This window comes from Sarcophilus harrisii, chromosome 1 (genome assembly GCF_902635505.1).
Source record: "Sarcophilus harrisii chromosome 1, mSarHar1.11, whole genome shotgun sequence".
Taxonomy (NCBI): Eukaryota; Metazoa; Chordata; class Mammalia; order Dasyuromorphia; family Dasyuridae; genus Sarcophilus; species Sarcophilus harrisii.
In genome coordinates, this window is record NC_045426.1 from 689,628,506 (window position 1) to 689,641,681 (window position 13,176).

At 54.9% G+C, this 13,176-nt stretch overlaps 1 protein-coding gene across 4 annotated transcripts in view; it reads right to left on the minus strand.

Annotated features, from left to right (window-relative positions):
• Position 1: 1 nt before the first annotated feature.
• Positions 2-13,176, minus strand: part of HECTD4 (HECT domain E3 ubiquitin protein ligase 4) — a 177,806-nt gene continuing 164,631 nt past the window's right edge. For all 4 annotated transcript variants that reach the window (XM_031948613.1, XM_031948612.1, XM_031948611.1 and 1 more), the window contains exons 66-76: positions 11,930-12,053; positions 9,819-10,009; positions 9,157-9,303; positions 8,345-8,464; positions 8,096-8,251; positions 6,359-6,462; positions 5,852-6,073; positions 3,952-4,118; positions 3,576-3,771; positions 2,424-2,646; positions 2-2,208 (exon numbers count right to left, since the gene is read on the minus strand). In XM_031948613.1, coding sequence (XP_031804473.1) covers positions 2,072-2,208; positions 2,424-2,646; positions 3,576-3,771; positions 3,952-4,118; positions 5,852-6,073; positions 6,359-6,462; positions 8,096-8,251; positions 8,345-8,464; positions 9,157-9,303; positions 9,819-10,009; positions 11,930-12,053 — 1,787 coding nt within the window. In that variant the 3' untranslated portion in view covers positions 2-2,071. The remainder of the gene's footprint in view (positions 2,209-2,423; positions 2,647-3,575; positions 3,772-3,951; positions 4,119-5,851; positions 6,074-6,358; positions 6,463-8,095; positions 8,252-8,344; positions 8,465-9,156; positions 9,304-9,818; positions 10,010-11,929; positions 12,054-13,176) is intronic.

The following is a 13,176-nucleotide window of genomic DNA, read 5'->3' on the forward strand; positions in this document are numbered from 1 at the left end:
ATCAAAAGTGGATGAAGGTTATTTATTGTGGACTTGTTTATCCAGGACGCACGGAGCACGGGCCCTTCACACAGCACCGGAGGCGTAGAGAGCACTGGGGCAAAGGAACCATAAATAAGGATAATAAATACACGCCATGTAACCTCCGGCCCAGGCGTGGGAGTGGGCCATTAGCAGCAGGAATCTGACTCACTCACAGCTGTCACTCGGGGGGTGGGGGTGGGGGCCCTGGGATTGGCAGAAGCTTCCCGAACCCCGGCAGGGGAGGTAGCTACAAAACTTCAAGTCCGCTCAAGGGGTGGATGGAAAGGGAGAGCACAAGTAGCAGTGAGGACACCTGGCTCGGGAGCCGTTCTGAACCCACAGGGCTCTTTCCATAGCGGGAACAGACAGGGGTGTGGGGGGTGGCGTGGAGGGGCAGTGACCTGGGTCTTGCTGCAATTCCCCCAGCAGAAGCGGCCCCAGCCAGGTCGGGGTGGGGGAGGGCCCGGATAGGGCCCAGCCTCCGTCCCCGGAGGGGTCCGTGCCAAAGCTCGGGCACCCCTCCTCTCGAGGAGGCTCCAGTGACCTGAGACGCAATCACTTCAGTAGTAGAGGTTAGTCCTGGACTTTATTTTAGAAGGCTGGAGAAAGGGGGATTGTTTCTATATATGCATATATATATTATATATATATGGATGTATAAAATGGTCATTAATACGCTTGCTAAGAATAACGGGTGCAGATGTAGCCGACAGCTCTAACCCTAAGATTCACACCCACTTCCATTCACTCAGAGGCTAGCACAGACTTGGATCACCCGGGGAAAGGGGCTTCTCTTGGACACACTCGTGTGCACCCAAGCCCTCCACACCTCGCACTCGGAGCTCCCGATATTCACAATAATATACAATAAATACAGCTTTGCGATTCCGTGTGAGCCGGCGAGGCCTTGGCGTCGAGCGTCCAGACAGAGCTTTACCCACCCAGCGGCCATGGAGGAGGCGGCGGCCCAGGGCCCAGCGCTTGGATGGAGGCCGCACAGAGCCTGGGTCCAGTGCTCCTGGATCCCTCGGCAGATGGCGGTGTCGGGGAGGATCTCTGCTCTGCCATCCGGTGCCCACTCTGAGGCTCAGATTCTGTCCTATGATGGGACTGAGGGCCCCCAGGGTCATGCCCCCAGGGGTCAGTGGCCCATACCTCCCAGCATCCTCTCTCCAAGGTAGGGTGGGGCCCACATCTTCCCTGTTCCAAGCCTTTCCTGGCCCGGTGCGGGGGAAGCATAAGAACAGGAAGCTTGGAGCCTGTGCTTGCTTGTTGCTTTTGGAAAAATACCGCTCAGCCAGGCGTGGGGAACCACTGGCCCTGGCCGGCCGCTGAGGCGTTCGACTCCCAGAGTTCCAGGGTGGCCTGTCGACGCTGGGGCTGACCTCTGCTGACTCGGGGGGAAGGCAGGGCAAGGGCCCTTCCCAGAGCACCTGTCCAGTCCACAGGGGGTCAGAGGAAGGCCCCCATTAGTGACTGCGCCGTGGCGGCTTTTACAAGGGCAGATAGAGGCCTCCGGAAGTGCCAAGGGAATGCACGCGGGCTCGTGGTCCTCCTGTTTCGCAGACTTGCTGCCCAGCCCCAGGAGCTCCTGGGGGAACCCCGGCCCCGTGTGTCCGCTGGAGTAGGAGGAGTCTGAGCCGGGCGGGGGAGCCCAGGCTGGCGAAAGGCAGTGCTGGGGACGCTCCCCTCATGAGCGGCCCGTGTGTGGCGGAGGCTCTTGTGGCTATGTGACAGGGACCCAGAGCCGGACTCCACGTCTGGGGAGATCAAATCACATGTCAAACTGTTTGGGACGAAACTACCCTACGAATATTCCACAAACGAGCGAGGCGGCCACAGAACCGATCCGGCACAAGACTGACAAGTACAAAAGGTGGTTTTCCGGAAGGAGAGGACACGGCTGGCTTGCAGAGAAGCCCCGTGTCCCAGCTCCTGCCAGCTACCGCCTGCCCCAGGCAGGCTTCCCAGGCCGGCGGGCTTCCCCGCGGCCGCTTACTCCTCGCGCCTCCACGTGCCCTGACACGGGCTCCCTCCTGAGCCCCGCTCAGCCACTCAGGGGGTCCTCCCGGTAGTGAATGGCACAGCGCAGTTTCTCCAGCATGATCTCCAGCGATGAGTACTGGGGAAGCTTGATCATGAACATGCAGGTTTCTACTCGGATATACCGAGAGTCCGGGGAGCCTGTGAAGCGACAGCCACGGACCCTCATTAGCTTCCCCAGAAGGTGCACAGAAACCAGCCCCCCGAGCCCCTCTCCCCGGCCCACCTGGTCACCGAGACCCCAAATAAACCTCCTATCCCAGAAGGGAGGAGGGGAACATTCAGGCCCCCACCTCCGCCCAGCACAAGGCGTTGGCGATTTGGCTCCAATGCCTTTACCCAGAACGGGAGAGTACCTGCAGTGCCATCTGGGGGCGCAATCTTCATGGGGTATGGGGGAACATGGGCAGTGTCAGGACCCCCGTCTTTGCAGGGACAGGTGAAAGGGATCCGCTCCTGGTTGCAGGCAAACTTGATGAATTTGCAGAGCTCCTCCTGTGCAAACATTTCCAATGCACCCCAGAAAAACTCGATGTGCTGGTCGGTCTCCATCAGTCCCACCTGGTACATGGTGTGAGCCTGATGGGAAGAGAGTCAATCACCTTGTGATGCCCGGGGGAGGGGAAGCCAAAGGCAGGGGACTGGCAGGAAGGAGTGACCAACCACAGCTCTGCTTCCAGCCCCTGACCCTTAGTGAGCCACTGCCAACTATCACGGCTGGTCTTAGTGTCTATCCCTTAGGAGTCAATCCCTTGCTCAGGGTGGCAGAGCAGCAAGTCCCATGCGGCTCGTACAGCCCCTGGTTTCCTCTGGCAGCTCTGCCCCCAGGGCCTGCTTCCAGTATCTGGCACCCTCTTGTCCCCCATCTCCCTGCAGACTGGCCTCCCCTTCCATCCTGTCCCTCAGAGATGAGGTCTCTTTATGGGCAGCTAGTGCAGTCTCCTACTGGGCGGCTCCATCTGCTCCTGCAGGTCACCCTCAGCTCTTCTGAGCCACCCCTCCCTTCCCCCTGGATTCTCCAACTCCCACGGCCAAAGCCTCAGCTCGTATCTCGCTCCTCCCAGTCTTCCAGTCTCAGAGCCATGCCCTCCATGACTCCTTATCCTTTTCTCTCCATGCCCCCGGCCCAGGCCCTCATCTGGGTCCAGACCTGCATCCAGGCTCTTCCCCCTCTGAGCCATCCTGCCCTCATCACCACTTTCCTCAACAAACTCTGGCTGCCGCTGACTTCCAGGATCAAACACCAAATCCAGGACCTGAAAACCTTATGCTATGGCTCCTTCTTGCCCTTCTGCTCGCTACCCACGGGCCTTGTCCAGACCTTCAGGTCTGTTCTCCCCCCGCCCTTGTAGCCCCCTGCTGCTAGGCCTTCCCTCTGAGACCCCCCCATCTTCTCCACACCCCGTGTCCCTGCTGGACGCGCTGCCGGCTCCGTTAGGAGCTCACTGAGGGCAGAACTCTTTGGGCCTCTCTCTCCCTGCCTGAGGGAGCTGAGGTGGGCCTTCTACCTTCAGGAACTCCAGGTTGATGTAAGGGAGGCCACAGGTGCGTAGCTCCATCTCCAAGGGGGTGAGCGTGGTAAGCAGCTGTAGGGGGATGATGGAGCCCAGGCCGGCCCGGACGGCCATCACGCAGTCATGGTTCTGCAGCTCGCGCAGCCGCAGATTCCGGATGGCCGTGGCGTAGACGTCTTTGTTCTCCCACCTGGTGGCGCGGATCATGGTGGAGAGGAAGATGCTGATGTAACGCCCTGTCCCTCTGGAGAGGTTTGGGGGCTTGACCCTTCCCCCCAACCTAGCTCATTTTGCCCCCAGGCTCCTCCACATCAGGGAGTCCCCAAAAGGGATGGGGACCACGGCCCAACTGGGAAAAACAAGGGCTCACCCAACTGGTATGTGCCTTCCTCGGGAGCACAGCTCCACCTCTTCGCCAGTCATGGTGAGATAGGTGAACTTGCAGCACGGTCTGTTCGGGGAATCGGGGCTCTCAGTGGCCAGGTGTTGGGAGGCGATCTCGGCACAGAGAGCCTCCAGTTCTGTCTCATCATTAATCTAGGATGGGAGAGAGCCGGGCTGCTGGGCAGGCAGTCCTCCCCAACAGCCCCTTCTGACCCCAGCTCCTCCCTCTTACTGCCCCGAGGTGTGGCCGTCAGAGTCAAAGCCAGCCTGTGTGAGATGAAGTCTCCACACTCGACAGGGAGGCGAGCCCCGGAAGGGAGGAACTGGCTGGGGCTTTGGTCCCTCCCAGGAGGCTCTGGGAGATACCATTCACTGTGCAGTCCCTGAAAGCCAGCTTCTTTCAGAGCATCTCAGCGAGCCAGAGACTCGCCCAGCTAGGGCAAGTAAGGACAGCAGAAGACAGGAAAGGACTGAAGGAGGCCCTAGAACAGGGATGTCCGGGCTGGGAGGGAGCTTAGAACAGGCAACGGCCTAGCTTGGAGGACGGCAGGGCTGCTCCTGCCCAACATACTCACTGCCTTCCCAAGGCCCCAGAGCTCATCTGTGGCTCCCCCAGGACTAACCCCAGGCTGCCCTTCTCTGCTGCTTCCCTCCCATCTGCTGCACATCCCAACGGGAAGAGGACCAGGATGGAAAGAGCAGCCCGACAGGTGCTTCTGTTCCCCTGAGTGACTGACACAGGTTCTGCTGGAACTCTGGGCAAAGTGGTGTAAACAATTTTCTGCTAACTAGGGTGTCCTTTGTAATCCTGGTATCTTATTGCACACATTTAGAACCTCAGTTCTGATAAGGAGTCTCAGACTGCAGCCCAAGGAGTCCAGGACAACAAAGAACCTGCAGGACCTTGGGCTGGCCCGAGGCCGGGGCCATCTGGGAGTCACTGGCCCTCAGAGGCAAGCACTCCTTCCCAAGACAGCTCAGTTTCTCAGGCCCCTGTGCTCTCCTGGGTCAGCGGAATCATCCGGATTGGCGTCCCTTACACACTAAACGGAGCACTGGCAGGGTGGGAAGGAGAACGTCTCCATACAGTGTGACGCGGGCTGTCTGCCACCAGGGGGAGAGCCATTTGCCTCCATGTTAGGGTGAGCCAGAGAAACCAGCTCCTGACTTGCATTTCTGCTGCTCTGAAATCTCCCATAAAATAGGAGTCGAGACCCAGGCTGTGGGTCAGGGGCTGCAAGATGGGGAGGGAGAAGCCTCTCTTGCCCTGGGCCGGCCTGGTGAACAGAGAAGGCACCAACAGGGCCTTTCAGAGGTGGTGGAGACCTCAAAGGTCATCTAGGCCCTCCCTCCCTCAACACAGGAATGGGAGCTTCCCCTTGTCAGGAGGCTGGAGTGGGCAAAGCTAAACTGCTGAGAGGGAAGGATGGTCCAGGAAATGGCGCGATTGCCTCCTTCAGTTTCTGTGCATGGCCCCAAGAGCAGGGCAAGAGCCCTTCTTCCCCTACCTATGTTGTCTGCTGCCCTTCTCTGGGCCTTCCTGCCTGTCCATCAGGCCTAGAGGGAGCCCCTTCTATGGTTCCCCAACAAGGCCCCCCTGCTGTCGTTGGCCTCATAGAACCTTGAGGCCAAGTCTCTGCACAGAGACTGAGAGGAAGGCGGAGGGACTGGAAACAACTATCACCCGATAGTGAAGATGCTGAGAGAGACAGAGACAGAGCGTGTCTCTGTGCGCTTTGGTGCATGTGTCATGTCAGGGTGCCGGTCTATGAACACACGGGGCAAGGCTTCTAGGGGCTCTGCTGTGGGCAGAGGGAGCCCGCGGGCATGGCCTGGGGCTGCCTTCTCTCCGACCCCCGTGGCAGCCGTGCTCGGGCGGCACTTACATTTTCAAACTTCTTGACATAATTGTAGGTGAGGATGTCGGCTTCTTGGAGATCCACGTCAGGATCCAGGGGCTCTCCCACCAAGGTCTTCCAGAAGGAGGGCAAGAGGTCCAAGGGCAGAGGAACATCAGCACGGATGGCAATTCCCAACAGCTGTCCAAAGAAATGAAGCAGCTGCTCTTCTCCATAGGTGATGGGACTCGGAGTCAGGATATACTTGCCCTGGAAGACAAACCCCAAAGTGGGCGAGATGCAGACGATCTCAAGCATCGTCCCCGGATCTCACGCTGGGGAAAAGAGCTTGGGGAAAGAGGCCACAGGTTCAAAGGACCTTTAGCCCACATTGAGCACGAAAACTGGGTCCCAGAGAAATTAAAGGCTTCTGTCCAAGGTCACACAGGGTGTGAGGAGCAAAATAGGCATGTGAATGCCGGTCCCGGGGCTCCGTATCCGGCAGAACTTGTGACTTGGCCCACCTCATACTCTGACTCTCATGGGACGTCCTACCTTATTTTTGTTGACAGCAGAACTGGGACACAGCAAGAGGAGCGACAAGGAGGAGCTCTGGAGTTCTTTGCACACCTGCCATAAAAAATGTCGGAAGGAACCACCTGCAAGACACAGAGAAAGAAGCTTCAATTCCCAGCCACCCTGCAGTCTCTCCTACCGAGGTCACCTCCTTCCTTGGTGCAGGGCCTCAGGGAGCATTTCTGAGCATCGGTCCTGAGGGTCCAGAGTGAGCCTCCTGCTCAGGAAGGGGCAGCAATTTGGGGCCTGCCAAGCTTGAAGAATGGGTGCAAGGCGACAAGAAGACCGAGCCTGAGGGAGCTGACTCCAAAGCTCATGGTCCCCAGAAGCCCAAGGGACAGCCACCATAGCAATCTGAGCCTCCCTTGGAGGATGCAAACTCTCCTGCTGGAGGCCGGGAGCCCAAGGAAGCTGCTCATGATACAGGCTGCTTTAGCCCATGGTCAGACCCGCACTGCACTGCAGTCTCAGGAGGCCCCTCAAAGAGCCTGCTCCCTAGGATTATTCAGAGGGTCTGGGGAAGGGGCTCGGTCCTACAGGCAGCTGGCTAAGGAGGGCAAAGTTAAGCTTTCTGTTCTGTGTTTTCCCCCATTCTCGGAGCCCTTCCTTGCCTTCCCTCTAGCTCCTTAAGGCACCTGCTCTTAATCCCTAGTGCAGAAAGCAGAGAAAAATTGGGGTCCATCCATACTTGGGGAGCCCCCCACTTGTCCTGAATTTGGTCACAGCCCCCCAAAACTGTTCTCTAGAAGGCAAGTGAGCCTTCACTTGGGGTTTCTCCTTTTATGGGGTGAAGAGAAACCCTCAAAGTCAGCAGGACTGGCCAGTCCCCCAGAGTTTTTTCAGAATTTGCTTCCAAAAGAGTGTTGGCCCTTCAGACAACACAGGGCAGCGTGCCTCCTGCTGCTCCTGGACAGGTCCTGCTTTAGTCTTTCTGAAAAGGAACCTAAGGATCCTTGAAGGAGAGCTAAGATGACCAGAAATGGTTCTGTTTGAAAGTGGTTTTTTTTTTTTTTAAATAGGGGCTGGCTCTCTAGGAGGTAAGATGGGGAAAAGCAAAGGGGGAGATCTAGGCATAGGTCTAGGCAATAATGACAATAGCTAGCATTTATATAGTGCTTTGCAAAATGCTTCATAAATATCCTCTCTGATCCTCCCAACAAACCCTGGGAAATGGGTGCTATTATTACCTAATTTTATAGATGAGGAAATTAAGGTGGCCTGGAATAGGTTAAGTCATTTGCCTGTACTAAGTGTCTAGGACAGAATTTGAACTCGGGTTTTCCTGGCTCTTGGTCCAGTGCTCTATCAGCTGTACTACCTGGCTATCAATAAAAATCCATTTTAAGAAAGGAATACAGGTCTGTTTGTTTTGTTTTGTTTTGCTGAGGCAATGGGGTTAAGCCCAGGGTCACACAGACAGGAGATGTTAAGTGTCTGAGGCCAGATTTGAACTCTGGTCCTCCTGACTTCAGGGCTGATGCTCTACCCACTGTGCCGCCCAGCTGCCCCTACAGGTCTGTTTTTAGGAAAAAGCAAATTGAACAAAACATGGCCACAGAGAACGTCGATGGCCTTAATAATCAAGCGCCCTCTGCTCATGTGGGCTAAAAAGAGAATTCTGGGGGCCAAAAAACATGGCTTTTGGCTCCAACCCCCTCCAAGGCCTGGGACGGGTAGCGTGCTGAGGGGAGCTTCCTAAGGACGACCACTACTCACTGGTGCCGTGGACTTCCTCCCCTGTGAAGCGGATGTTGAAGGCATAGGTGGGGTCGCCCCCGCTGGCCAGTTTGACGCAGAGCTGGGAGGACGGGACTGAGGAGAGCTGCCGGGCCGCCTGACAGAAGTAGGAGTTTTCTGAAGAGCGAATCTCCCCTGTGCAGAGAAAATGGCGTTTGTTTGCGGTGGGGGCTGAGCCGCAGCCCTCAGGCAGGACTGCTTTTCCGGGGGGATGACCTGGCACCTTACCTCCGACGATTTCCAGCGGGTCCAGGGTGATTTCCGGGGCTGCATGGTCGGCCGTTCTCTGAACAGTGGCATTCAGGACGCGGTTCATCACGGTCACCTTCGTGTCATAGAAGATAAGTCCTATGCAGGGGAGGCAGAGCGCGAGGTCAGAGCACCCTCACAACCCCTGGTAGCCCTCCCCATGTCATGGTGGGCCTTGGCTGCTGGCTCTGGCTCCATTTTTGTGAGATTAGATCTCCCTGGCTCACCCAGGAACGGGGGCCACTCCCAGGCCCAATCCCCCTAGAGATCGCATCGGGGGTTTCCATCTGTTTTGTTTTCCCAGCTGGGTCATCTGGCTCCTCAAACTGCCTCATCGCCATCTCCCCTCCCCCAATCTCCAATGCCCTCCCTGGCTCCTGGGACCACCATCCTGGCCTGGACTTATGTTTGGACACCCAGGTAGCTCCACCCCCTGAGCCCGAGTCACCCAGTGGCACCAGGCCCCTCACATGGGCACCATCATACCAGGCCTGGGCCCTTCTTTTGCACAAAGCTATAGAAATACTGGCTTTTGGCTGGAGAATGAAGCCAATCCCAGGGGTATTGACAGTTTCTGGGCAAGGCTCCCCCGAACAGCTTTGGTGACCAGTGACCTCTTCCTAGCTCTACAACTGACAGGAAGATGCCACGTGTCTGAGTTGATTAACTCTGGTTACCCACGGAGGGGGACGACACATTTGGCCGCCTGCCTTTCCATTAGCATCTTGTCAGCCTAAGCCTCCAGAAGCCCCCTGTCCCAGGAATCTCTGGGCCCGCCTGGAGAGCCTGACCTTTGGCCTCTTGCAGTAAGGCGGCGATGCTATTGGAGAACACGTCGGTCTGCCGCAGCTCCACCAGGGGCAGGAAGAACGTCTCCAGGGTAGTGTTCAGGGACTGGAGCAGAGCAAAGCGCAGACGTAAGCTTTCGATGGGAACATCTAAGGTGGCAATAACGAAGGGTGTTAGGACACAGGCAGCCTGTGTGACTGCTGCTACTTCACGCTCTCTGAAGCTGAAATAACATCATCCCAAGTCAGATCTGGATGGGTATAGTCAGGGGAAGGCATGGCCCCTCTGGGCCCCCGGTTCTTATCCTGAAGGGAAGACCCCTGGGGCTATCCCCTCACCAGACCACCGGGGGAGGATCAAATGAAATAAGGGCACTGGGAGCCAGCCTACATGCCAGTCAGCCATTCACATTTTAATCAGTTTATCAACTTCAAACCTTCCTACTTTATAATTCTTTCCTCTCCCAGGGGCCCACTGGCAGATCCTTTTCTAACAGACAATATTCCTGGCCCACCTTCCTCAGTAGAAAGCCCCCAGCAGAGACCCCGGGCTCTCTGGTCTCGCCACACTAAGGATCCCAGAGACCGGGTACCACTAGCACAGGCGCAATATGCCCAAGCAGGCTGGCCAGCACCAATGGTAGCTCCTTTCTAGGCACACGTACTCAGGAGACAGGCAACTCTGGGGTCAGCAGCATCTGCAGGGTCTAAGTACACTTCGTGGGGGTGAAGCCGGGCAGGGGTGATTGCAAGATGACGACAGAGGCGGTTGATGTACTGGACGAGTGCGACATCCATCTCTAAGGTCCACTTCCTGGATGTTTTCTGTGCATGTCTGGCATCGATGCAGGCGCACCTAAAGAGCAGCAATGGTGGAAGCTATGAACTGCAACTTAGGTCTAGATAAATGCCTTAAAGTAACAATTTTCAATCAAGTTTAAAAACGAACTTTGTGAGATGTGGAAGCACCTTTCACTCCTGAAGCCATGGGCGAGATGCCCAGGGGCTATGGGCTTCACAGGAAGTCCTCCCTTTCTAGAGAATTAAGTCCCCCGGGCTCAGGGTCTTCAGCAGCTGAATGTTAATGCCTGAGTATCGGGCTAAACATGGGACACAAAGTACTGGAAAGAGGAAAGGCACATGACTTGTCCATGCAGCCGGTATCAAGCTGAGTGCAGAAGGGGCTCAGAATTAGCCCAGAGAAGGACAAGTAGTCCTGCTTACACTGGTGCGTTCCCTCCCTTCCTCCCTTGACCCCCTGCCAGGCTAGGGTCCAACACTAAAACAGCTCGAAGGCTGAGCCCCAGTCTACTCCCCAGAGGGAGCTCCCCTATGGAGGGCAGGTCCTTGTGCAGACACTTCTGACTTGGGGTACACTGAGGCCTTCACAAGGATGTGTTAGCAGGCACCGAAGCTCTGCTAAATGGCATTATTCTAGTGCTGTACAACTGATCATTTTCTGGGGCATTCCAAAGTTTGAATTCTGGCCCACTCAAAAACGGTCTTTGCTTTAAACCCAACTGCTCCAAGAAATGAGCAAAGAAATTCAAACTTCTGGGCTCTTTTTGAACCAGTGTGGGAGAAGTCAACCAGCTCCTGACCAACCCACTGCAGCTCAAGTCTGAACCAACAAAGGAGAAAATGCGGGAAACGGGAGAGATATCTCTTTCTCCTGGAGGACAATGTACAGGTCTCTGGGGGGAGGGGGCTTGGCCAAGAAGAAGCCAATAGCAATTTTTCATTTTGGAAATTGTCTGTGGCAGGGGAGCTTTGGGGCAGAGGGGAGGAATTTCTTTTCCTTTTGCAATTTTTCTGCTTTGAATATGCATCCAATTGGAAAGGAGAGATATTTCTGAATGGGCCCTGGAGATCCAAGCGATCAAGGTAGCCACGAGGCTTAACTGGTCAGCAAGGCAGGAGTGGGCAAGATCAAGGTCCTAATACAACAAGTTTGCTGGTGAACAGCTCTTCTCAGCCCAGTCTTCCTGTCTGGTAGGAGACACAGCCTCATTCCAAAGACTGACGGTGACGGGGTGAAGCAGGGGTGGGCCAATGCCCTGACTAAATAAAAAGGGTCTGACCTGCTCCCACTCTGGAGATAGATCAAATGGGGTGTCATGGGGATAGAAGAGTAGAATGTGGACTCCCACACCCATCTGGGGCCCAGAGATAGTACTTGGTTATATGTGTACTACTTGCCCAGCTTCAAGAATAGCTATTCTGCTGTCATGTGGACTTGGTAATTGTCTGCGGGCTTGATTTTTCCTTTACTGAGAGGAAGAGAAAGGGACTGCTGTGGATCAGTGAATGCCTGGCTGGCTACAGGGAGAGAGAGAATCCCTGAGCATTTCACATAAGGCCTGGCATATAATAGGCACTCAAGCCATGTTCATCCTATCAGAGGGCTCACAAGGAATCTCCCAAAAGCCAAAGGTTTGGGGCAGCTCGGTGGTGCAGTGGATAAGAGCATCAGCCCCGAAGTCAGGAGGACCTGAATTCAAATCTGGCCTCAGACACTTAGCGCTTCCTGACTGTATGATCCTGGGTAAGTCACTTAACCCTAAGTTAAGGAGGATTTAACCTCCCTCAGGGGGAAAAAAAAGTCAAAGGTTTGTTTTAAATGCCTCAAAAGGGAAAGAATTCAAACCTCTGAGTTATGATTTCCTGTCAGTAATTTACCTCGGATGTGAAATGGAATCTGAAAAAAAAGCCATCCAAGTTAAATAAATAGTTATATGAAAACCAGGTCCAGGAAAACCAGGGGTGACCTACCTACCTTTCAAAATGAAGGTCATAGCCACAGGATAAAATAGCCCTCCAGACACTGCGAATGTCTTGTTTGGCTCGATCAACCACAAATTTGTGAAATCCTTCAAGGGTCAGATACTTTTCCTCAGGGACTGGAGAGAAAGAGATTATCCTGAGCTGAGCACTAGAGATCCTCGGCACTGTGTCCCCCACCTCTCCTGCTCTTGGTCCTGCCTTCCGTCATCACTCCCCCTCCTCTTCTGGAAGAACACTACTTCCCTCACATGAGGTGTCATTTCCCACCTCCACACTCCTGCTCACAATGCTGGTACCCCTAGGCTCCCCTTGACTGGGAATCTCTGAAAAGAGTCTAGATGGAATTTTGTATGGGGAATTCCTTTTAAGCTACCAGCCGGACTCCATGGCTTCTCTTAGTTCTTTCCAAGCTAAGATTCTGGGGGAAGGCCCCCTTGCTCTGTCTCTGCCTGTTTCTCATACGCCCCCCTCCTCTATGAAGCCTACCCTCTAAATCCCCACTGAACCCTAGAGACTCATCTCACACTGATCTTACACGGAGAGGGAGCAGACCTGTGATTTTACTGACAAAGAGAACTCCAGGATGAGGAGACTTCTCCCATCCATGCTACATGGCCCCTAGATAGTGCAGATCCTAGAGGTTCAGTGACTTGGCTGGCCCTCGGTTCCCTCACTGTTCTGCTTTGACTTCCTACAAGTGTGACGGGCAGTCTGAGTCCTTGTCTTCTCGCCTCTTAGATCTTAAAGCACCTTGAGAGCAGGGTTTGGAAGCACTTCCTATCTCTTCCAAGCTTGTCGCCCCAGTAAGCTCATACCCACACTCTACCCTTTATTACTCCAGGATTGGGATGATTGAAGACTCCCCCCACCAACTTTGGAAGCATTCAGAAACTTTGAGCACTTCTTCATCAGGATTCACTATCAACCCCTCCCCCCAACAGTTCTACTGTCCAATTTTCTGTTTCTTTTTTTCTCTTCAGATTCTCTCAGCCATGTGTGAACTCTCAAGACATTTTCTTAACACAGTTTGCCCTGATCTTTAAGAATATTCAGTCCAACAAACTGCCACCTTTGTGCTGAACCTACTATGTGCAGAGAACTGTGTGTGGTGCTGAGGGAGAGACAAAGACACATTATTGCCCCAGAGGAATGGAATGGAGTCTTGGAAAATGCCTCCTTTTCCTTCCTCAGACTTTTTGGAACTTCAGAATAAAACTTCCAAGCTAGGTCAGAGAATCT